Raw genomic sequence first — 23,291 nt, 5'->3', positions numbered from 1 at the left:
TCATGTGAGAATGCTAATTCTGATTTTTAAAGCATCTAATTATTATAATTTATTTTGACCTGGAACACTTATATTTCAAATATCTCATAATGTATTAACGCAGGACTTACTTTGTTTTTTCTCATTACCCCAGAGTCACCAGGGTAGTTTGTCACAACTGAAGACCAGTTGGGGAAGTTTTTTATCATCTCGGAGTAATACTTTTTTCTCTGTATCTATTTAGGGCTAGATTGTTAATATTTTGTTAACGTTAGAGTAATACTTTATCTTTGTGTCTGTTTAGAGCTAGATTGTTCATTTTTATGTTCATCTCAGAGTAATATATTCATTTAAGGTCATTCTTTATCAATAGACATTATAAAATCTTAGCTAAGTTATTATAAATGCAGTTTATTTATATTTTTAACTGTAGGAGGGGGCCTTGCAGTTGGAACTGTAATGTTGATAGGTAAGTTTATCTATTTTCATTTTCTCTGAAAACAACTGGGCAAAAGATTTTTGCTTTAACGTTTTTGAGAAAACATCTAGCTGAACAGTAATGTCTTGAAATGATTGTAGATCCCAAGAGTGATATGTCAAATTGTTTATTTATTCACTTAGTTTGTAGTACTTTTTTATCAAACAAAACATGTGAGAATGTTTCTCCAGTAGGGCACATAGTTTGGTCCATTATTTCTATTTATGAACTGACAATTGTTGTTAATTATGAAAATTCCTTTTCGTATATTTTCCCTATTTTTATTAATTACTTAAAATATTCACATTATTATTACCATAATTACCAGTTTATTAAACTATAATTATTTTATCGTATATTATATCATACTGGTTTTGTGACAATCATATTTTCAACTTTGTCCCTGTTTTGTTGTTGTTTTTATACATTTTACTACAACTGATTTGTATTAGCTCCATCTTTGTCTTTAATTTTTTGTTTGTATTTAGCAGTTTAGTTATGAGAAGTGAACACTTATATATAACCAAATGATTTGGCAGTTTTTGTGAAAATATAGTATGCTAAACTAGTTATTTTGAGATTACTTTGGAGTTAATGTAGAGTATGTTGCTTGTAGGTGTTTGTCATTTATTTAATGGAAAATTTTATCACCAATGAAAGGGTCATATCTTCTGTCTACTGCTACTGTTTTTAAGTACATTTATGTATTGTTATATGTTTGTGTTAACAGAACATTATTTTAACAGCATGCCAAGTATGTGTAAAGTGAGTTGTTTCTGACATAAAGGTTCATTGGAGCTACAACATGGTGGCATGCTGACATAAAGCATTGTTCAAATACCATCTCTTTGAGGAAAACATCTAAAAACATTAATTTATATTTATTTGTACTCCATAGTAAATACACTTCCTTTAGCATTATAATGTATGCAAATTAAGACTCCTTGAAGGTTTTATTTCTGTGTTCCCACACCAGAAAGTATTATCTTCTATATCCTGTAGCTTTTATTAACTCTTAGCCACACACTTCTTCTGGAACTGCAGTGGTAATTATGATGATGAAAACATCAAAAGAATTTAGAGAAACTATTTAGATAATAACAACATATCTTTTGTGGATGACCAATCGAAACACGTCCTGTTGTCTAAGTTTCTTTTTATTACCTCTTCTTCTTTCCTGACCTTCTTTTAATAATGAGCTAACCATGTAAACACATGCTAACACTACTCTCATGAACACTAATGGTGATTACTGTGTTATCAAAACTAGTCTGCTGAGATGGGTTAGCTTTCATTGTGTCAAGAATTTTTTTTTTTTACTTTTAATGTAGAAACTGTTTAATGTATAGTACTGTTTGAAGTACTTTGTGATTTTACAAGCAATACAAACTTGTATTGAAATGTTCAAAGTAATGAGTGATATTACATTATACAAATATAAAGTAAATATAAAGCTGTTAAGAGTTTTATCTTGGAGTGATCACTGGGAGTTTCTAGTTTTATGAAATGAAATAATAATAAAAAAGTGTTAGAGTTGTATTTCTAATTATTTTTATGACAAAAACTTTAATTTGCAATGTTTCAGACAAAAACCCTTCATCAGGTGTTTTAAACCATGATACAAAGAAAAAGGTTTAGACAGATTGGAATATAGAAACAATGTTAAAGCAGTTTTATAAACAATTTTAAAAATGGAAAACAAGCATTAAAATAAGAAATTGATTTTAGAAATTAAAATGGAACAGAAATGTTATAAACATAAATTCAAAAAAAATTATGAAATAGTACTTTACTAATAATTTGGGAAGTGCAGGCTGTGTCAAATTAACAACTAGGTATAGACAGAAGGTGTAATTATTCAAAACAACTAATAATTAGGGAAGTGCAGGCAGTGTCAAATTAACAACTAGGTGTAGACCGAAGGTGTAATTATTCAAAACAACTGATAATTTGGGAAGTGCAGGCAGTGTCAAATTAACAACTAGGCGTAGACCGAAGGTGTAATTATTCAAAACAACTGATAATTAGGGAAGTGCAGGCAGTGTCAAATTAACAACTAGGCGTAGACCGAAGGTGTAATTATTCAAAACAACTGGTAATTAGGGAAGTGCAGGCAGTGTCAAATTAACAACTAGGCATAGACCGAAGGTGTAATTATTCAAAACAACTGATAATTAGGGAAGTGCAGGCAGTGTCAAATTAACAACTAGGCGTGGAGACCAAGGTGTAATTATTCAAAACAACTGATAATTTGGGAAGTGCAGGCAGTGTCAAATTAACAACTAGGCGTAGACCGAAGGTGTAATTATTCAAAACAACTGATAATTAGGGAAGTGCAGGCAGTGTCAAATTAACAACTAGGCGTGAGCCAAGGTGTAATTATTCAAAACAACTGATAATTAGGGAAGTGCAGGCAGTGTCAAATTAACAACTAGGCATAGACCGAAGGTGTAATTATTCAAAACAACTGATAATTAGGGAAGTGCAGGCAGTGTCAAATTAACAACTAGGCGTAGACCGAAGGTGTAATTATTCAAAACAACTGATAATTAGGGAAGTGCAGGCAGTGTCAAATTAACAACTAGGTGTAGACCGAAGGTGTAATTATTCAAAACAACTGATAATTAGGGAAGTGCAGGCAGTGTCAAATTAACAACTAGGTGTAGATCGAAGGTGTAATTATTCAAAACAACTGATAATTAGGGAAGTGCAGGCAGTGTCAAATTAACAACTAGGTGTAGACCGAAGGTGTAATTATTCAAAACAACTGATAATTAGGGAAGTGCAGGCAGTGTCAAATTAACAACTAGGTGTAGACCGAAGGTGTAATTATTCAAAACAACTGATAATTTGGGAAGTGCAGGCAGTGTCAAATTAACAACTAGGTGTAGACCGAGGGTGTAATTATTCAAAACAACTGATAATTAGGGATGTGCAGGCAGTGTCAAATTAACAACTAGGTGTAGACCGAAGGTGTAATTATTCAAAACAATAACATTTCATATGGTGCAAGATAATTTATCTTAAATATAAGATTATATGTCAGGCTTTTGTGATTGTACTTGTTATGAATGACATGTAATAAGACTGGTAAACTCATGTTGTCAACTACATTGTGATCTTGGCAGTTAAAGTGTTTAGGAACTAGAGGGTTGAGGGTGCCATTTTGTACAATTCAGAAATGTTTGCAAATGTCACCCAGTGTTTAAATCTGACATAGAGAATACAATAAATAATGCACTCTGATGTACATATGAATTGCCCTTTAACTTGAAAATTAAAAGTACAATGGAGAGAATCAATAAATTGGGGATATAATCGCATGCAAAGCAAAGTTGTTTTTTTTCCACATGGGCAAGTTCCATTAGTTTGTACAAGTTAAGATGATTCAGTCTGTGAGTTGGAATATATTATACAGTCTTTGAAATTCCTCTCACATTTGAAAGAAACTAAGGGTAGGGTGGTAAATATGTGAGATGGGTTGTTTCTTGTTGGTAAGGTAAAGTGGTAGTGCAGATTTCTGCTACTTTTTCTGATAAAGGATGGTACATAAGGACTAAAGGTCTCTGTCACTGTTTGGTTTGTCCTCAGAGTGGAGATAGTCAGCTTGTAAAAAATGGTGTTAATTTTAGTCTTATCAGCAGTGTTACTGGGATAGTTCTGATATCTAAAATAATGAGTGTTTGTGTTACACCTGAAATCAGTGTTATTGGAGAACAGACATCTCAAATGTAGGGTTTGTCCATTAGCAATATTGTATTTGTGCTCAGACAGATTGAAAAAATTAAAATGTAAATAGGAATGGCTCTCAGCAGGTTTTTAATGTACACTTGTAGTAATCCTAAGTGTGTAAATATCAATGATTGTTTAAAGAGTTAGTTTTGTGTCTATAAGTTTGGGAAGTAACTATAAGAGATGTGTAATAATTTTTGGCATAACAAATGAAAATGTCCAGTTTGTTTTTGTGTCCAGTAAAAAAAATAAATATTGTTGACATACCTGATTCAAAAAAATGGTAAAAAGTTTGGGTGATGGTACTGAGAGGGTGAAGTAGGTTTATAAAAGTCAAGAAATATTTCACAACCTCTGTACACTAATGTATTGATTCTTATTATACAATTTATAATTATCAGTGATGACGAGAAACCCACTTGTTGAGAAATTTATATGCAAAAACGGCTCGTTTGGGCTATGTAAAAGTGTTTTCTCAGCCCAAACGAGCCGTTTTTACATATACATTTATAATTAGTGTATGCTTGGATATTATACATTTTACAGTATACACTAAAACAGTGGTGGAAAATTGTATTGTATCACCCAATGTTTTTCAAACTTTTCTTGGTTTCTGTGATTTTTATGAGATTATGCTTAGTAGGAGTGTTAGAACTTGTGCAAAACAGTTGTGGACATTGTGATGTCCCTTGAGTCATAATTCAATTATTTAAGCACAGAGATGCACCTTGCTTAACAAAACAACTGTCAAAAATATTAAAATAAGTCATCAACAGATACTTGACAAAAACAAAAATGTGCTTTGAGTAAAAGAAAAAAAAATTTAGGTTTAAAGATGTCATTAAGGTTATGAAACTTCGTCGAATAGATGGCAACTGCCTGTTATGGGGACACAAATGTAGAGGATGATGTTTCAAAACTCTTCCGCCTTTTGTCTTCAAGGCTTTAATGGACATTATCCCCTCGGGGGAAGTGCTGATATTGATGAGAGGAGTCTCGCCTTAAAGTGTATGCTCTCTGACCACAACTTTTCTCTTTTCAATACTGGTTCTTCTACTTATTTCCATGCACCTAATCAGTCCTTTACTGCTATTGATCTCTCAGTTTGCTCCCCTTCATTATTTTCCCATTTTTCATGGAGAGTTGACAATAATCCATGAGGCAGTGATCATTTTCCTATAATCTTAAGAGAGATTGGCCACGGTCGATGTGTCCGAGGGGATCCTGGGACATCAATAGACAACTGTGTGGCAGCAGTAACTGACTGTATTATACAAGCAGCTGCTCAATGTATTCCTGAAATCTTGACATATTTTCCATGATATCCTCATCCATGGTGGAATCCTGTCTCCCACATGGCATGAAAGGCTCAAAAACATGCCTGGGATACTTTCCGTAGATATCCCACACCCTGGTGGAACTAAAAATGGCCCTTCATCGGTCTGCCAGTACGTCTGTTGGACCTGATGATATTCATTATGACATGCTGCACCATTTATCTCCTGCTTCTCTTAATGTCCTTCTGATTGTTTTCAACCGGATCTGGCAGAAGAATGTTTTTCCTGATGCTTGGCGCCAGGCTATTATTTTACCTTTCTCTAAGCCAGGGAAAGATCCCAAGATTCCTTCAAACTACCGTCCAATTGCTTTGACGAGCTGTCTCTGTAAGACATTAGAAAGGATGGTTAATGCTCGTCTTGTTTGGTTCCTTGAATCAAACAACCTCCTCTCGCCCACCCAGTGTGGGTTCCGTCGACAGCACTCCACCACAGACCACCTAATTCGTCTTGAAACATCTATCAGAGAAGCCTTTCTCAACCGCCAACATCTTGTATCAATATTCTTTGACATAGAGAAGGCTTACGACACAACATGGAGGTATGGCGCTTTATGAGACCTCCATACATATGGGTTACGTGGCCATCTACCCATGTTTATTAAAATTTTTTTAATGGACAGGAGATTCCAGGTTCGTGTGGGTTCGACACTTTCTCGTTCTTTTGTACAGGAACTTGGAGTCCCTCAAGGATGTGTATTGAGTGTTACACTCTTCAGTATAAAGATAAATGCCATCACTGAACAACTCCTCTCACTGTTGCGAATGGGCTGTATGTCGACGACTTTCACATCTCATGTCAGTCGTCAAACATGAGATATATTGGCGGCAACTACAAACCGCCCTCAATTGTGTACGGAAGTGGAGTATGGCTTAACGGCTTTAATTTCTCTCTCTCCAAAACTGTGTGCATGCACTTTTGCCGTCGACGGGTATTCACCCTGATCCCAACTTCATATCGGTGGAGTTTTGCTGCCAGTTGTCCCGAGACCAAGTTCTTGGGGCTTATCTTTGATCGTAAACTGACCTTTATACTACACTTAAAGCAGCTTCAGGTCAAATGCACAAGAGCACTGAACATCCTCCGTGTTCTCTCTTCTACCAGTTGGGGGCAGATCGCTGTTCAATGTTAAAGGTATATCGTGTTCTTATTAGATCGAAACTCGATTATGGATCAATGGTCTATGGCTCTGCCAGACCCTCAGCCTTAAAGATGCTGGACCCCGCTCATCACCAAGGACTTCGACTCTGCACTGGGGCTTTCCGTACCTCTCCAGTTCAAAGTATATACATTGAATCTCATGAACCTTCTCTACACCTTCGCCGTTTGCAACTATCTTTACAATATACTTGAAACTTCATTCCTTACCAAAGCATCCCACCTGGAAATGTGTTTTCCTTCCTCGGTGGGCAGTACTTTTCAGAACAGACGATCTGTCATTGCTCCGCTTGGCCTTCGTGATCCGGAAGCAATTGGATGAATTGGGTCTGTCCTTGGATAACATTGCATGTTCCACAGGTCGCCCATCCCACCATGGCTTTATTACAGCCCCAAATGTGACCTTTCTTTCAGTCACCTAAAAAGGCAGATACTCCAGATTGGAAGTACCGTCTTTTATTCAATGAATATCTTTCAAACAATCATTCAGTTCCTATTTATACAGATGGTTCCAAATCAGGTAATTCAGTGGGCTCTGCTATGGTTTGCTATGGATCAGTAGTTGCACGCAGAATCCCTTCTACAGCTTCTGTGTTCACTGCTGAACTGTATGCCATATCTCTTGCCCTGGATCATATTGCAGCTGAGCAGTACTCCAACTGCACTATTTATACTGATTCGCTTAGTTCTATACTTGCCTTGGAATCGCTACACGTTAGCTCACATCCTATTCTCGCTGATATTCAGTAACCGACTGGCCCATTTCTCATTAGCAGCTACTTCAATCCAGTTTTCTGGATACCAGGCCATGTTGGTATTCGCTGGAACGAGCTTGCAGACATGGCAGCTAAATATGTCTGCTTCAGCACCATCACTCCTATGCCTATTCCGCATGGACTATGGTGTTATCTTCAAGGGTCGGCTCCGTGCCAGCTGGCAGTCCACTTGGAGTGAGCAACGTGACAACAAACTTTTCAAATCAAACCCAAAATTGACTTTGGCCATCTAGCTTCCGTAAAGTTCGGAAGGAGGAAGTTGTTCTCACTAGGCTACGCATTGGTCACAGTTTTTAACTCATCATTTTCTTTTATCTGGAACTGATGCACCAATGTGTAATTTGTGTAACACTCAAATCACTATCAGCCACGTTTTACTTTCTTGCCATCGTTACAATTCTCAACGACGGCAATATTTTAAACATATTTTTCCCAGGGTCAATCTGTAACATTGGACAGAGTTATTGGTGATGGTGACTCTGTCCACCTTGATAATGTTTTTTAATTTTTAATGGCCATTAACCTTTTTAATCTCATTTAAGTGTTGCATGTTTATTCATTACACCTTTTAATTGTGGTTCCTTTTTTACAGTTTTAATCTCTCTCATTCAATTTGACATTGGACAATAGCCAGAACATTAAATAACTCGACACCAGGACTGGAAAGGCCAACTTCAGGTGACTAACGCTCCTGTTTGAACTATCCGCTTGAACTACTCGTTAGTCATCCTGGCAGTTGTTATTATACTTTACTGCATATCATTTCACACTTTTACTAATTAACTTTTAGTACTGGCCATATTGACTCATAACCCGAACCAGGACTGGAAAGACCAACTTCAGGTGACTGACGGTGGTTTTTATACTTACCTGTTAGTCTTCCTGGCGGGTTATGATCATTACCATTCTGCTACAGGTAGTTCTTTACAACTTTGTTGACTGGATGTCAACATTAGTTTTTTACGCCATTTTCTGTCTTAATTGCCGTTTTGCTTTTATCTTCAATTACTTCTACAAATTTTACTCCATTTACTTGACTTTATCCTTTTACTGGACATTTGGCTACTCATTATTACGATTTTGCGGAGTGTCTTTTAAAACTTTTACTTTCTTTTACATTTTGATAATAGCTGCTATGACACATAACCCAGAACCAGGACTGGAAAGGCCAACTTCAGGTGATTGACGGTGGTTCTTGAACTTACCTGTTAATCTTCCTGGCGGGTTATGATCATTACCATTTTGCTAGAGTAAATACCTTACAACTTCTTATACTCTACCTTTTATCTTAACATTGTAGACTAGGTGTCAACATTGGTTTTACACTTTTTTGTTTTACCTTCAGTTCCATTTATGTCTATTACTACATTTATTTATTTTTTTACATTTTTACCGAATGTCTGGCGCAGATAGCCTCGCTGCTTTGTGCCATAAAACACTAAATCAATCAATCAATCAGATATCCCACACTCTCGAACCATGTCACTTTCCAGCAGGCCCATGCACATGTTCGGTGGGTAAAATGTCAAAGCCAGAAGGAATCTTGGATTAAGTTCACAACCAGCATATCTTCTACCACCAGTTCTAAGATCATATGGGACAAGATTTGAAAGGTCAGTGGGCAATGTAATTTTGTCACCCTCTCAATCTTGCGCTCTTATGACTAGGAAGTAACTGATACCTGGATCATTGCCAATATTCTAGGGTTCATTCCATGTCAAGGCATTCTGTGAGGGTCACCTGCAGCTTCTTGGATGATTTTAAAATATCCTCTGACCATATGTTTTTTATTGAAAAAACAATTCAGTTCAGGTGTGTTACTGTGTGCAAACATATCCATACAATTTTGAAAATACCTGTCAGAATATTATGCATCCCACTGAAATATTTTAACCAGCCTTTCACAATGTTAAATAATGAAGTTGTAAGAAACAAAAGTGAATTAATTCATTTCTGAACAAGTTTATTGGCATAACTAGTTAGATCGTACGGCAATGCAAATATATTGTGGATGCAGTACAGTTATGTAGATATGTCTGAGTTTAAGATTCATAATATAATAAATACAAAGATAAATCAGACACAAAAAGCATGGGTTCCAATGACAGTGCTCCACCTTGGACCACCTAATTCTACTTGAAACGTCAATTTGGAGAAGCCTTTCAAAAACAAAAACATCTTGTATCTATATTCTTTGTCCTTGAGAAGGCTTATGATACAACATGGAGGTATGGCATTTTGCAAGACCTCAATATATATGGGTTACATGGCCACTTGCCTATTTTAATTAAAAGTTGTTTTTTTTAATGGACAGGATATTCTGAGTTTTTTTGTTGGTTTGCCACTTTCCCGTTCTTTTCTACAGAAACGTGGAGTCCCTCAGGGCTGTGTTTTGAGTGTCACACTTTTCAGTATAAATATTAATGTCATCACTGAACAACTCCCTTTCACTGTTGCAAACTGGATCTGTGTTAATGACTTTCACATCTCATGTAAATCGTCGAACATAAGGTATATTGAGCAGCAGTTACAGACTGCCCTCAATCATTTACTGAAGTGGACCTCAGCAAATGGCTTTAATTTCTCTTTTCCTAAATCTGTTTGCATGCACTTTTGCTGCCAACGGGGTATTCACCCTGATCCTGAACTCTCTGTCAGTGAAGTTGTGCTGCCTGTGGCCCCTGAGACCAAGATCTTGGGGTTTATCTTTGACCGTAAGATGACATATATACCACACATCAAGCAGCTATAGGTCAAATATACAAGAGCACTGAACATCCTCTGTGTCCTCTCTTCCACCACTTGGGGAGTGGATCAATGTTTTATGCTAAAGATATATTGTGTTCTTATTTGATCAAAATTTGATTATGGATCACTTTTCTATGGCTCTGCCAGCCCATCAGCCTTAAAGATGCTGTACCCTATTCATCATCAAAGACTTTGGCTCTGCACTGGGGCTTTCCGCACTTCCCCAGTTCATTGCTTACACATAGTCTCCTGAACCTTCTTTGCACCTCTGCTGTTTGCAACTGTCTTTACTATATGCTTTGAATTTTTATTCCTTACCAAAGCATCCCACCTGGGTTTGTGTTGTCCTTCCTCGGTGATCACGCTGTTTTTGGACAAATGGTCTGCTATTGCTCCTTTTGGCCTTCGTATCCAGGCACATTTGGATGAATTGGGTCTGTCCTTTGATAACATTGCTGTATCCACTTGTCAGCCCATCCCACCATGGTTTCTTACGGTCCACAATTGTGACCTATTTTTAAGTCATCTGAGAAAAGTAGACACTCCTGATTGGAAATACTGTCTGTTATTTGCTGAACATCTTTTGAACCATCCTTCCATTCCTTTTTATACAGATGGTTCAAAATCAGGTGACTGTGTGGACTCTGCCATTGTTTGTTGTGGTTCGGTGGTTGCACGCAGAATCCCTTCTACAGCTTCTGTGTTCACTGCTGAACTGTGTGCAATTTCTGTTGCTCTGAATCACATAGAAGCTAAGTAGTACTCAAACTGCACTATATATATACTGACTCTCTTAGTTCTCTACTGGCCCTGAAATCGCTTCACATAGGTTCACACCCTGTTCTCGCTGATATTGAAAACTGACTGGCTCATTTCTCTTTAACATGTACTTTTATCCAGTTTCTCTGGATACTGGGCCACATTGGTATTCACGGGAATGAACTCGCCAACACTACAGCTAAGTCTATCTGCTCTGGCACTATCGCTGATATGCCTGTCCCATACATGGTCTATGGTCCTGTATTCAAGGCTCGACTCTGTGCCAGCTGTCAGTCAACTTGGATTAAGCAACGGGAAAACAAGCTTTTCCAAATAAAACCCCATATTGGACTTTGGCCATCTTGCTTCTGTAAGGATCGGAAAGAGGAAGTTGTTTTAACTAGATTATGCATTGATCACAGTTTTTAATTCATCATTTTCTTTTATCTGGGACTGATGCATCGGTGTGTAGTTGGTGTAACACTCGGATCACAATAAGCCATATTTTACTTTCTTGCCGTTGTTATGACTCTCAACGATGATACCATTTTCAACCTGTTCTGTCCCAAGGTTTGTCCATAACATTAGACAGTGCTATTGGTGATGGTGACACTGTCCTTCTTGATAATGTTTTTAGTTTTTTAAAAGCCATTAATCTTTTTAATGTGGCTCACTTTTAAAAATCATAGTTCATCTAGTTTGATTTGAAATTAGAAACTGGCTGTAGCATTAAATAACCAGGATTGGAAAGACCAACTTCAGGTGAATAATGCTGCTGTTTGAACTATCTGTTAGTCATCCTGGCAAGTTACTTTTATAATATTGCTACACGTGTTTTAAAACCTTTTTGTTGCTTTCCTTTTTGAAAATGGCCACAATGTCAAAAAAACTCCGAACCAGGACTGGAAAGGCCAACTTCAGGTGACTGATAGTGGTTTTTATACTTGCCTGTTAATCTTCCTGATGGGTTATGATAATTACAGTTATGCTACAGAAAGTTTTTTTACAACTTGAATTACTGTAGTTTTTCTCTTAACATTGTAGACTAGATATAAACTTTGGTTTTATGCTATTTATGTTTTTTTTAAACTTTGTTTTGTTTTACCTTAATTTCCTTTTATGAATTTTACTAAATTTACTTTTAACTTTTTACCAGATGTTTGGTGCACATAGCCAAGCTGTTTTGTGCCATAAAACACTAAATCAACCAACCAATTATTGGCTTTTCTGTCTATACTTCTGTCCACTTTCAGGAAGATTTGCCTGTGGACGTTCTCGTTTCCCAGTACCATAATGCATTTCTTCCCATGTCCTCTCCATGTTGTTCCATTCCTCCTTTCTCTTCTGTCTCTCTAGCTTACTTTCATGCCTGACTAAAATATTATTGGAGTTTACATGATCTGATGTCTTACTTGACACCTTTGCTTCCTGCTTATTTTGCCATGTATTTATCCATTTCCTGTTTCATACTTCATTTGTTTGAGTGTTTATTCTGTGGTTACTTCTTTCGCCTTCTACCACTCTTCTATATCCCTCTCTCGTGTCCAGTCTTTCACTGCTCAGAAGGTTGCCCATGCTCCTTTTCTATTTTCCTTCCTTCTTCCTCTTTGCTATTGAATCAACTCCCATGAACTGTTTGACTATTAGATATGCCTATTCACAAATCTCCATTTCTCTTAAGACCCTTTTCCTTCTTTCCTTACTTGTTGAGTTTATTACCTCCCTCTGTTGGTGTATTTATCTAGAGTTGAAGGTTCTTGTAGACTATTTCACGTTTCTGCACATTTGATTTATCTCCTTTTACATACTTACTTCTTGGATACTTTCTTCTCTGGCCCTAGGAGGAGTTTTATGCAGGCATATAAATTCTCCACACATTTGTCTCCTGTACATTTTCTGGCTGTTTATCTTCTAATGAAGTTTGGCTTCCACAGGTAGGCATTTTCTTGTCATCCCACTGTGCTTAAGAGGAATGTGTGTACTCTTTCACAGCCAGGTTGTTGGTTGGGGTACTTTGTTCCAGTACAGCATCACGTATATAGGTAGCTGTGTTTTCTAGAAACTCTACCTTTTGTTCCAGTACAGCATCACATCTATAGGTAGCTGTGTTTTCTAGAAACTCTACCTTTTGTTCCAGTACAGCATCACATCTATAGGTAGCTGTGTTTTCTAGAAACTCTACCTTTGTTCCAGTACAGCATCACATCTATAGGTAGCTGTGTTTTCTAGAAACTCTACCTTTTGTTCCAGTACAGCATCACATCTATAGGTAGCTGTGTTTTCTAGAAACTCTACCTTTTGTTCCAGTACAGCATCACATCTATAGGTAGCTGTGTTTTCTAGAAACTCTACCTTTGTTCCAGTACAGCATCACATCTATAGGTAGCTGTGTTTTCTAGAAACTCTACCTTTTGTTCCAGTACAGCATCACATCTATAGGTAGCTGTGTTTTCTAGAAACTCTACCTTTTGTTCCAGCACAGCATCACATCTATAGGTAGCTGTGTTTTCTAGAAACTCTACCTTTTGTTCCAGTACAGTATCACATCTATAGGTAGCTGTGTTTTCAGCTAACTGCCTTTTTTTCTAGTCAGTACTTCAGCATTAATGTCAGGGACATATAGACTTAGTAGCTTTGCCCTAACAAGTACATGGCAAGCAGGTTTGGTAACAATATGAATCGGACCCGAGACCACCACTCATGAGCCATTCCTTTAACTGCATGACCAAAGCTAAGCATACTTCAAGATAAAACAACTTGTAAAACTAAAATCGGGTTGAACACAGGTAGCCCATTATAAGTTTTGTGCTTAATAACAAATATATTAATAATATTTCAATTGCTGGAGTAATTAAAATAATTAAAAGTTGTAACAATCAGAAATTTAATTTCATTTAGTTAATGACAATTTTGATTAATCAGTTCATATAATTAAAAATGTTAATGATCAAAAAACAAATTTTACTATTGTTTGAAATATATTTTGCTCTCTTACTAATTTTGATTAATTGATACTTTTTGAGAATTGATAAACAAGAATTTGATTAATCAATTTTGACTAATCAAAAATGGTAATAGTTGGAAATGCTAATTTCCATTAATTGATTATTTTTGTGACTTTATTGATTGGTTAGTTCAGAAGACACTAATTGGTATGATTGCTTATCATTTGTAATCAGTTCTATTGATCAACCATCCAGCTGTAGTTATCTGTAAGTTAAGTAAAACCTTCATGAATCAGTGAATCTCAAAAAAATACTTGTAAAGTAAAATATTCAGAAGGTGTGATTATTGCCTATAATGGTGAAACTAATGAAGTTTTTGTTTGTATTTATTTTTATAAAACACCTCAAACTACAGTTATTATAAACATTCCAGAAGAAGACGTCTTTGGAGTGTATGCAAAGTTACTGCTGAAGTATTTCATATCTGAAGGAATAGTTTGTGGTCATTCTGTTTTCTTGTCAGGAGGCGATGTTTCACCAACCCAGATCTTGCAGGTATCTATATCTTTCCTGAAACCTGTGTTTTACAGATCAAAACTATTATTAATTGATTTGAAAACTAATGTTTACATTTTTACTATTTTATAGTAGCAATCATACATGGTCAGAAAATTTTAAGTGGTATTAACGTAGGATAAAAAAATATTAAAGTGATAGTTATGCAGGACCAGAATATTCCAAATAGATATAATGTAGTATCAAATCTAAAATAATAAATAGAACTGATTACAACCAACCTAATGATCATTGTTTTATGTTGTGCCATCAAAAAATATATACAACACGACTGAACTTCATGATTTACCCAACAAGAAAGAAGACCCACCTTCTAAAAGAACTCAGGTTTTAAAGTTTAGAATATTTTCAAGTTATAGAAAACATTTTGGTGAATGATTTTTAAGTTTGCTGTTTGTAAATATGATGAAACTTGCATGCTTATCTTCTTGTGTTGCAAAAAACTGTATGCCATTTCTCTTGCCCTGGATCACACAGAAGCTAAGTAATACTCAAATTGCATTATTTATACTGACTCGCTTAGTTCACTACTGGCCCTGGAATCGCTTCAAGTTAGTTCAAACTCTGTTGTCACTGATATTCAAAACCAACTGGCCCATTTCTCTTTAACATTTACTTTTATCCAGTTTTTCTGGATAACTGATAACATTAGTATTTAGAGGAACAAGCTTGCCAACATGACAGCTAATTCTGTCTACTTGGGCACTGTCGCTGCTGTACCTCTTCCATACATAGACTATGATCCTGTATTCAAGGCTTGGTCGGCTCTGTGCTAGTTGGCAATCGACTTGGAGTGAGCAACGTGAAAACAGGCTTTTCCAAATAAAACCCTCTATTGGACTTTGGCTGTTTTGCAACTGTAAGGATCGGAAAGAAGAAGCTTTTCTAACTAGACTACGGTTTGGTCACAGTTTTTTTAACTCATTTTTTTTTATGTGGAACTGATGCACCAATGTGTTGTCTGTGTGACACTCAGGTCACAATAAATCACATTTTACTTTCTTGCCATCATTATGACTCAATGACAGCACCATTTTAAACGTGTTCTGTCCCACAGTTTGTCCACAACCTTTAAACAGTGTTATTGGCGAATGTGACACTATCCACCTTGGAAATGTTTTTAGTTTTTTGAAGGCCAATAATCTTTTTAATGCCCTTTAAGATTTTTAATTTATACATTAGACTTTTTTTAATGTGATTCCATTTTAAGAATCATGGTCCATCTAGTTTGATTTCAAATTAGCAAATGGCTGTAACATCAAATAACTCAACCAGAACTGGAAAGGCCAGCTTCAGGTGACTTCCAATCCATGGAGTTCCTTTTTCCCACTTGGGAAACTCTGTCTCCAGTAACACACTGTTGTGCTTAGTTTTTTTTTATTTTTGCCCTTTTCATACCTGTAACCTTTCTTACCAATACTCTCTTCATCTCCTATGTGAAGCTATACATCACAATCCTTATAGTTTTTTAAGGAATTTATGATCAGTTTTTTCAGTATCTCAACAAATTGTCTCAATTTATTTGGTTCCTGTTTTGGAATCTTCTGGGACATGATACTTTCTCTACCAGTTGTCTTCCCCATTTTTTTTTCCCCCATTATCTCTTTTGGGTTCATATCCTTCACTGTGAAGTCTTTGAGGTGTTTATACTACTTGGAAACTCAAGCTGAGGCTGCCAAATACTAGGCCTGCCTTTTTTTCTTGGTTTTTTTTCTCTTGCAGCCTTATGAGTCCACTGCTGTTCCTTGAACCCTTGTATTCTTCACTTATCTCTCCTTATAATTCTTATTCTTCAACTTCTCATTATCCTTCCTTTTCATCTGGGTTAGCTGGTCAAGTTTTCTCTATTGTTCCAGTCTGACACTCGATACTTGATCCAGTTTTGAGTATTTTTTCATTTCTCATTTCAGTCAGACTCAGACAATCGCTATTCATTTGCAGGACGTGGAATGGAGTATTTTGTTATTTCAATTCTTGCATCTCCTGTACAAGCTGGGTGAGAGGTTTTGCTCTTTTGGAGACATTCTTTTCTCTTCATGTAATGGACATGTGGAAACCCATAGGTTTAGTTGTAAAGTTTGACTTTATACCAATTTATTTAGATTTTGGTTTATGAGCAGAGCACACAAGCCACCAACCCAAGGATTTTTACATGTGGAATAATTAACTTGCCCAGAGACAACTAATTACAAATCAAGTACCTTCTTTATTTATATGCTGTTGAACAGCTTATTTATATTGAAACTCTCAAGGTCATTTTATTATAACACTACTTCTAAATCACTAAGTTATTCATTTTAAAAGCCTAGATATTTGTTAAATATCTAAACACAGGCTTAATTGTTTTGACCAACCGTGTGACCTCTTTGTACTTGTATAAAGACTTTATGGAGTTGATGCCACTAACTTTTATTATAGTATGTATATCTTCACAAAATGATGGCCATTCAGTAAACATCATAAGTCTTTTTACACACAAAAAATCACATTTTTCAAAGTAATTTAAACAATCTGAAAAAAGATGTCTGTTAATATATCAAGTAATTGTCTTGAATATTTCATGTGCAACACAATTTTTCACGTTAAGATTTAAAAATACTTCTCAAAAATCTCGGATTTGATTTGTATAATCTCTAAAACCTCCTGAATACATTACAAATGTTTGTTTTCAATACAACTTTTATTTGGTATTTTCTCTACCCTAACTCTATACTAGACTGATCAGTTTGACTTACTTTTACAACAAACAAAACAAAATAAAGTAGCTCTAACTCATCCTTTATTAATTTGAGAATGACTTCAAATTGTATTATGAAACTATCAGCTCATCTTCACTATTCTCTTTGCTTAAAAGGTTGACCCTCAGGGCAGCAATAATTTTCCTATCAATTTTTGAGTGATTGGCTGTGGCTGATGTCACATGACCTGTCTGCCTCAGTGGAAACTGAAGCAAACTACCTGGCCTTCCTTTACTGCTGTCTCAAAACTTAATCCTGCTGTAATATCTAACCCATCGATAGACAACTGCATGGCTGCAATGATTGACTCTATTATCCAGGCAACTGCTCGGTGTGTTTCCAAAATACGTTTCCATGGTATCTTTATTCATACTGGAATCCTGCTTGCCATGTGACACAATGCTCAAAAATGGGTCTGGAATACCTTTTGCAGGGATTCTGTACTTTCAAGCCACATCATTTTTCAGTGGGCCCATGCACATGCTCAGCAGGTAAGACATCAAAACCAAAAGGTATCTTGGATTAAGCTCACAATCAGCATTTCTTCTTTCACTAGTTCTAAAGTCATATGGAATAAGAGTTGGAAGGTCGGTGGGCAGTAGACTTCTGTACCCCCTATGATCTTGGTTTGTGATTTCCAAAAAGTTGCTGATCCACAGAGCATCACCAATATTCTCAGAGAAAGCTTTTGCCAGGCATCTAGTATTTCTGTTTTATCCACCGCCTTCTTGGCCATCGAGATTTGGGCAGAGCAATAGTCTCTTTCATTTTAGGCTGATCATCTCAATGACTATAATTGCCCCTTTACACTGGTGGAACTCAAGCTTTCTCTTCATCGGTCTGGCAGTATATTAGTGAGACATAATGATATTTGCTATGAGATGCTGCCTCATCTCTCTCCTGCCTTTCTTGCTATTCTTCTAGTTGTTTTTAAGCAGACATGGCAGTAGAATACTTTTCCTGATGCTTGGAACCAAGCTATTGTCCTCTCTTCTACTAAGCCTGCGAAGGATCCCAAGATTCTTTCAAACTACTGTCCAATTGCCTTGATGAGCTACCTCTATAAGATTTTAGAGGGTGATTAATGCTCATCTTGTTTGGTTACTTGAATCAAACAACCTCCTCTCACCCACCCAATGTAGGATCCGATGACAGCTCTCCACTCTGTACCACCTGATTCAACTTGAAACGTCAGTTATGGAAGTCTTTTATCAAGCAACAACATGTTTCTGTATTTTTTTTTTTAACTTGAAAAAGCTTGTGATGCCACATGAAAGTATGGCATCCTGCAAAACCTCCACTCATACAGATTGCGTGGTTATTTGCCCAATTTTATTAAACATTTTTTTAATGGACTGGAAATTCCAAGTTTATGTATGCAAAAACGGCTCGTTTGGATTGAGAAAATATTTTAAATAGAAGAGCGAACAACGTTTCGACCTTCTTCAGTCATCGTCAGGTTCACAAAGTTTATGTGTTTCACACTTTCCCTGCAGAAACTTGGAGTCTCTCAGGGCTATGTCTTAAGTGTTGCACTTTTCATTATAAATATTAATGCCATTACTGAACAACTCCCTCCTATAGTTGCAAATGGATTCTATATCAACGACTTCCACATCTTGTGTCAGTTATTAAACATGGCGTTTATTGAGTGGCAGCTGCAGAGTGCCCTCAGTCATTTACTGAAGTGGACCACAGCAAACAGTTTTGTTTTGTCTCTCCAAAACAGTTTGCATGCACTTTTGCCACCAACAGGGTATTCATCCTCATCCAATGCTCCAATTCAAGTTGTGCTCCTTGTGGTACCCAAGGCAAAATTCTTGGGGCTTCTATTTGACTGTAAGCTGACCTTCATTCCACACGTCAAACAGCTATGCATCAGGTGTACAAGAACACTGAACATCCTCTGTATTCTCTCTTCTGTCCCTACACCTTTGCCATTTGCAACAATCTTTACTGTATTCTTCGACACTTCGCTCCTTACCAAAGCATCCCACTTGGGGATGTGTTTTCCCTCCTCAGTGGGCCTTACTTTTTTAAAACAGACTATCTCCCATTGCTCCTTTTGGCCTCCACATCCAGGTGCAATTGGATGAATTGAGTCTGTCCTTGGATAACATTGCAGAATCTACTGGTCAGCCCATCCCCCCCCATGGCTTATTACAGCCCCCAAATGTGACCTTTGTTTAAGTCATCTGAAAAAAGCAGATACTCCTGAATAAAAGTACTGTCTTTTATTTACTGAACATCTTTCAAACAAACTTTCTATTCCAATTTATACGGATGGTTCAAAATCAGGTGACTCTGTGGGCTCTGCCATGGTTTGTTACAGTTTGGTGGTTGCATGCAGAATCCCCTCTACAGCTTCTGTGTTCACTGCTGAACTGTATGCCATATCTCTTGCCCTGGATCATATTGAAGCTGAGCAGTACTCCAACTGCACTATTTATACTGACTCCCTTAATTCTCTGCTGGCCTTGGAATCACTTCACGTTGGTTCACACCCTGTTCTTGCTGATTTCAACACCAACTGGCCCATTTCTCATTAACATCTACTTCTATCCAGTTTTTCTGGATACCAAGCCACGTTGGTATTTGCGGGAATGCGCTTGCAGACAAGGGAGCTAAATGTATCTGCTCTGGCACTATCACCACTGTGCCTATTCCGTACATGGACTATGGTGTTGTCTTCAAGGCTCGGCTCCGTGCCAGCTGGCAGTCCACTTGGAATGAGCAACGTGACAACAAACTTTTTCAAATAAAACCCTATATTGGGCTTTGGCCATCTAGCTTCTGTAAGGTTTGGAAGGAGGAAGTTGTTCTCACTAGGCTACGCATTGGTCACAGTTTTTTAACTCATCATTTTCTTTTATCTGGAACTGATGCACCAATGTGTAGTTTGTGTAACACTCAAATCACTATCAGCCACGTTTTACTTTCTTGCCATCATTACAATTCTCAACGACGGCAATATTTTAAACATATTTTTTTCCCAGGGTCAGTCTGTAACATTGGACAGAGTTATTGGTGATGGTGACTCTGTCCACCTTGATAATGTTTTTAGTTTTCTAATGGCCATTAACCTTTTTAATCTCATTTAAGTGTTTGAAAAGGGAACCATAATTAAAAAGATGTAATGAATAAATATCAGAGTCTCAATCTCTCTAGTTCAATTTGACATTAGAAAATGGTCAGAACATTATATAACTCTACACCAAGACTGGAAAGACCAAATTCAGGTGACTAACACTGCTGTTTGAACTACCCGTTAGTCGTTCTGGTGAGTTGTTGTTATTACAATTTTGCTGCATGTCTTTTAACACTTTTATTACTTTACCTTTTGGTACTGGCCATAATGACAAATAACCAGGAACCAGGACTGGAAAGACCAACTTCAGGTGACTGGCGGTGGTTCTTGTACTTACCTCTTAGTCTTCCTGGGAGGTTATGATCATTACCATTATGCTACAGAAAGTCCTTTACAACTTTGTAGACTTGATGTCAACATTGATTTTATGCCATTTTCTGTTTTTAATTGCTGTTTTGTTTTTACCTTTGTTTCCTTTTACGAATTTTACTACTTTTACTTTACTTTTACCTTTTTACAGGACATTTGGCTAATTTTTATTATGATTTTGCTATATATCTTTTAACACTTTTCTTATTTTACCTTTTGATAATGGCTGTTAGGCCAACATAACCCAGAACCTGGACTGGAAAGGCCAACTTCAAGTGACTGACGGTGGTTCTTGTACTTACCTGTTAGTCTTCCTGGCGGGTTATGATCATTACCATTTTGCTAGAGAAAGTCCTTTACAACTTCTCTTACTCTACTTTCTCTCTTAACATTGTAGACTAGGTGTCAACATTTGGTTTTATGCCATTTTCTGTTTTTAATTGCTGTTTTGTTTTACCTTCATTTCCTTTTATGTATTTTACTACATTTAATTTATTTTTACCTTTTTACTAGACGTTTGGTTCAGATATCCAAGCTGCTTTGTGCCATAAAACACTAAATCAATCAATCCTCTCTTCTGTCTCTTGGGTAACAGATCGATTTTCTATTCTAAAGATCTATCATGCCCTCATTTGATTGAAACTGGATCATGGGTGTATGGTCTATGGCTCTGCCAGGATCTCAGCCTGGAAGATGTTTGACCCCATTTTACCAACTGGGGCTTCAGCTCTGCATCAAGGCTTTCCACATTTCTTCAGTCCAGAGTTCAAACACCGATTCTCATGAACCTTCTCTACACTTTTGCTGTTTGCAACTTTCTTTTCTGTGTATTTCAAAACTTTTAATCCTTACCACAGCATCCCACCCGTTGTTGTTGTTTTTCTTTTTCAGTGGGCCATGCTTTTTTGGAATAGATAGTCTGCTATTGTTCCTTCTGGGCTCAGCTGGCTGAATTGAGTCTGTCCTTCGATGACATTGCTGTCTCCACTGGTCAACCAATCCCACTGTGGCTTATTACCATCTCCAAGTGTGATTTTTTTTTTTTTATTATTATTAATATCAGGAGGAAAGATATTCCTGATTGAAAGTACTGTCTTCTAATTGCCAAACATCGTTTAAACCATCCTTCCATTCTCTTTTATAGACTTTTTGAAATTTGGTTACTGTAGGCTTTGCCATGGTTTATTGTGGTTGCACACGGGAACCTCTCTACAGTTTCTGTGTTCATTGCCAAATTGTATGTCATTTCTCTTGCCCTGGATCATGTAGAAACTATGTAGTAAATTAGTTGTACTATTTATATTTACTTGCCTTGCAATAGCTTCACATTAGTTCTGACCTTATTTTCATCAACTGACCCATTTTTCTTTATTATCTACTTTTGTCCAGTTTTACTGGCTGCCAGGTCACATTGGTATTCACAGGGACAAGTTTGTTGACATTTCAGCTAAGTCTGACTACTCTTGTTGTCCCATATGTAGACTATGGTCCTGTAATCAAGGCTTGGCTCCACACCACTTGGCAGTTGACTTGGAAAGAGAAACATCATAATAAGCTATTCCAGGTCAAACCTTTTGTTGCTTTTTGGACATCTTGTTGCAATCAAGATTGGAAGGAGGAAGTTGTCCTAACTAGGCTACTTGTTAGTTATAGTTTATTAACTCAGTTTTCTTTTAACTGGTACTAACGTACCAATAGACCACATTTTACTACTAAACATGACAGAAGCACCATCACTTCATTTAGTAGACATAAAGCAATCATCAGCACTTGATTTTCTGCACATACTAGAACCATTGTTTCTTGATCTATTAGACATGATAAATCATACTTATCATGATCTACATAATTGCTTAAATCTTGATCACCTAATCTTTGCTCCACATTTTGTAGCCATGTCAGAAGGAATTTCACCAAATTTCCTTTTCCTGCTTTCAGCCATGAACTATTTGAAGGATCATCTAATATTTGCTCCTTTTTGTCATGTGTTTTAAAAGAAATGTTTGTTTTATTCAGTAGAAGGTCATATTTTATCCTAAGTGTCTTTTCAATGAGGCACACAAGGAGTAACAAATGTTTCCAAAGAGGTATCCATTAGAAATGTTAACAAACTAAGTAATGTTTTATACATTCTTTTAAACATAATCTAAATTCTGTTCGGAAATTTTATTGTATTTTCTTTGGTTTGAGAAGAGGATTAATGACGGGATTATACGTCACATATAAATGTTTAAAGCAGCTCCTAACAAACATTGTTACCTCTTGAAATTTAGAGTTTTGTGTTCACAGGGGCTTCCTGCACCCATCTCTGACAATTTAGCTCACAGGAAACCTGAAGCAGAATCAAGAGAGGTTGCTGCAGAATTAATGAAGATAGCATGGAGATACTCGGATCTACCAGTTGTTCAAGTATAAATTATCTGTTCCTTAAATTAGCCCTTAGGAAATAGTTGTACAAATATTTATGTTTGTCTGTGCATTTCTTCAAATCTATAGTTGATATAAAGCACTTAGTAAATGAATATATCTTCCTAAAGTAAGTTTTGTTAAATTATTTTATATCTTCCTAAAGTAAGTTTTGTTAAATTATTTTATTGATTGTTCATGA

General features: G+C 36.5%; 1 protein-coding gene across 1 annotated transcript in view; it reads left to right on the top strand.

Moving 5' to 3' along the window:
- Positions 1-23,291, top strand: part of LOC143227360 (elongator complex protein 4-like) — a 40,041-nt gene that overhangs the window by 5,237 nt on the left and 11,513 nt on the right. Inside the window, 3 exon segments of the mRNA XM_076458844.1 lie at positions 413-448; positions 14,346-14,467; positions 22,973-23,092. Of these exon segments, the coding sequence (XP_076314959.1) occupies positions 413-448; positions 14,346-14,467; positions 22,973-23,092 (278 nt within the window).

The sequence above is a fragment of the Tachypleus tridentatus genome, chromosome 1 (assembly GCF_004210375.1).
Source record: "Tachypleus tridentatus isolate NWPU-2018 chromosome 1, ASM421037v1, whole genome shotgun sequence".
Classification (NCBI taxonomy): Eukaryota; Metazoa; Arthropoda; class Merostomata; order Xiphosura; family Limulidae; genus Tachypleus; species Tachypleus tridentatus.
The sequence above is the reverse complement of the archived record's forward strand: the minus strand, read 5'-3'. Positions and strand labels throughout refer to the sequence as shown.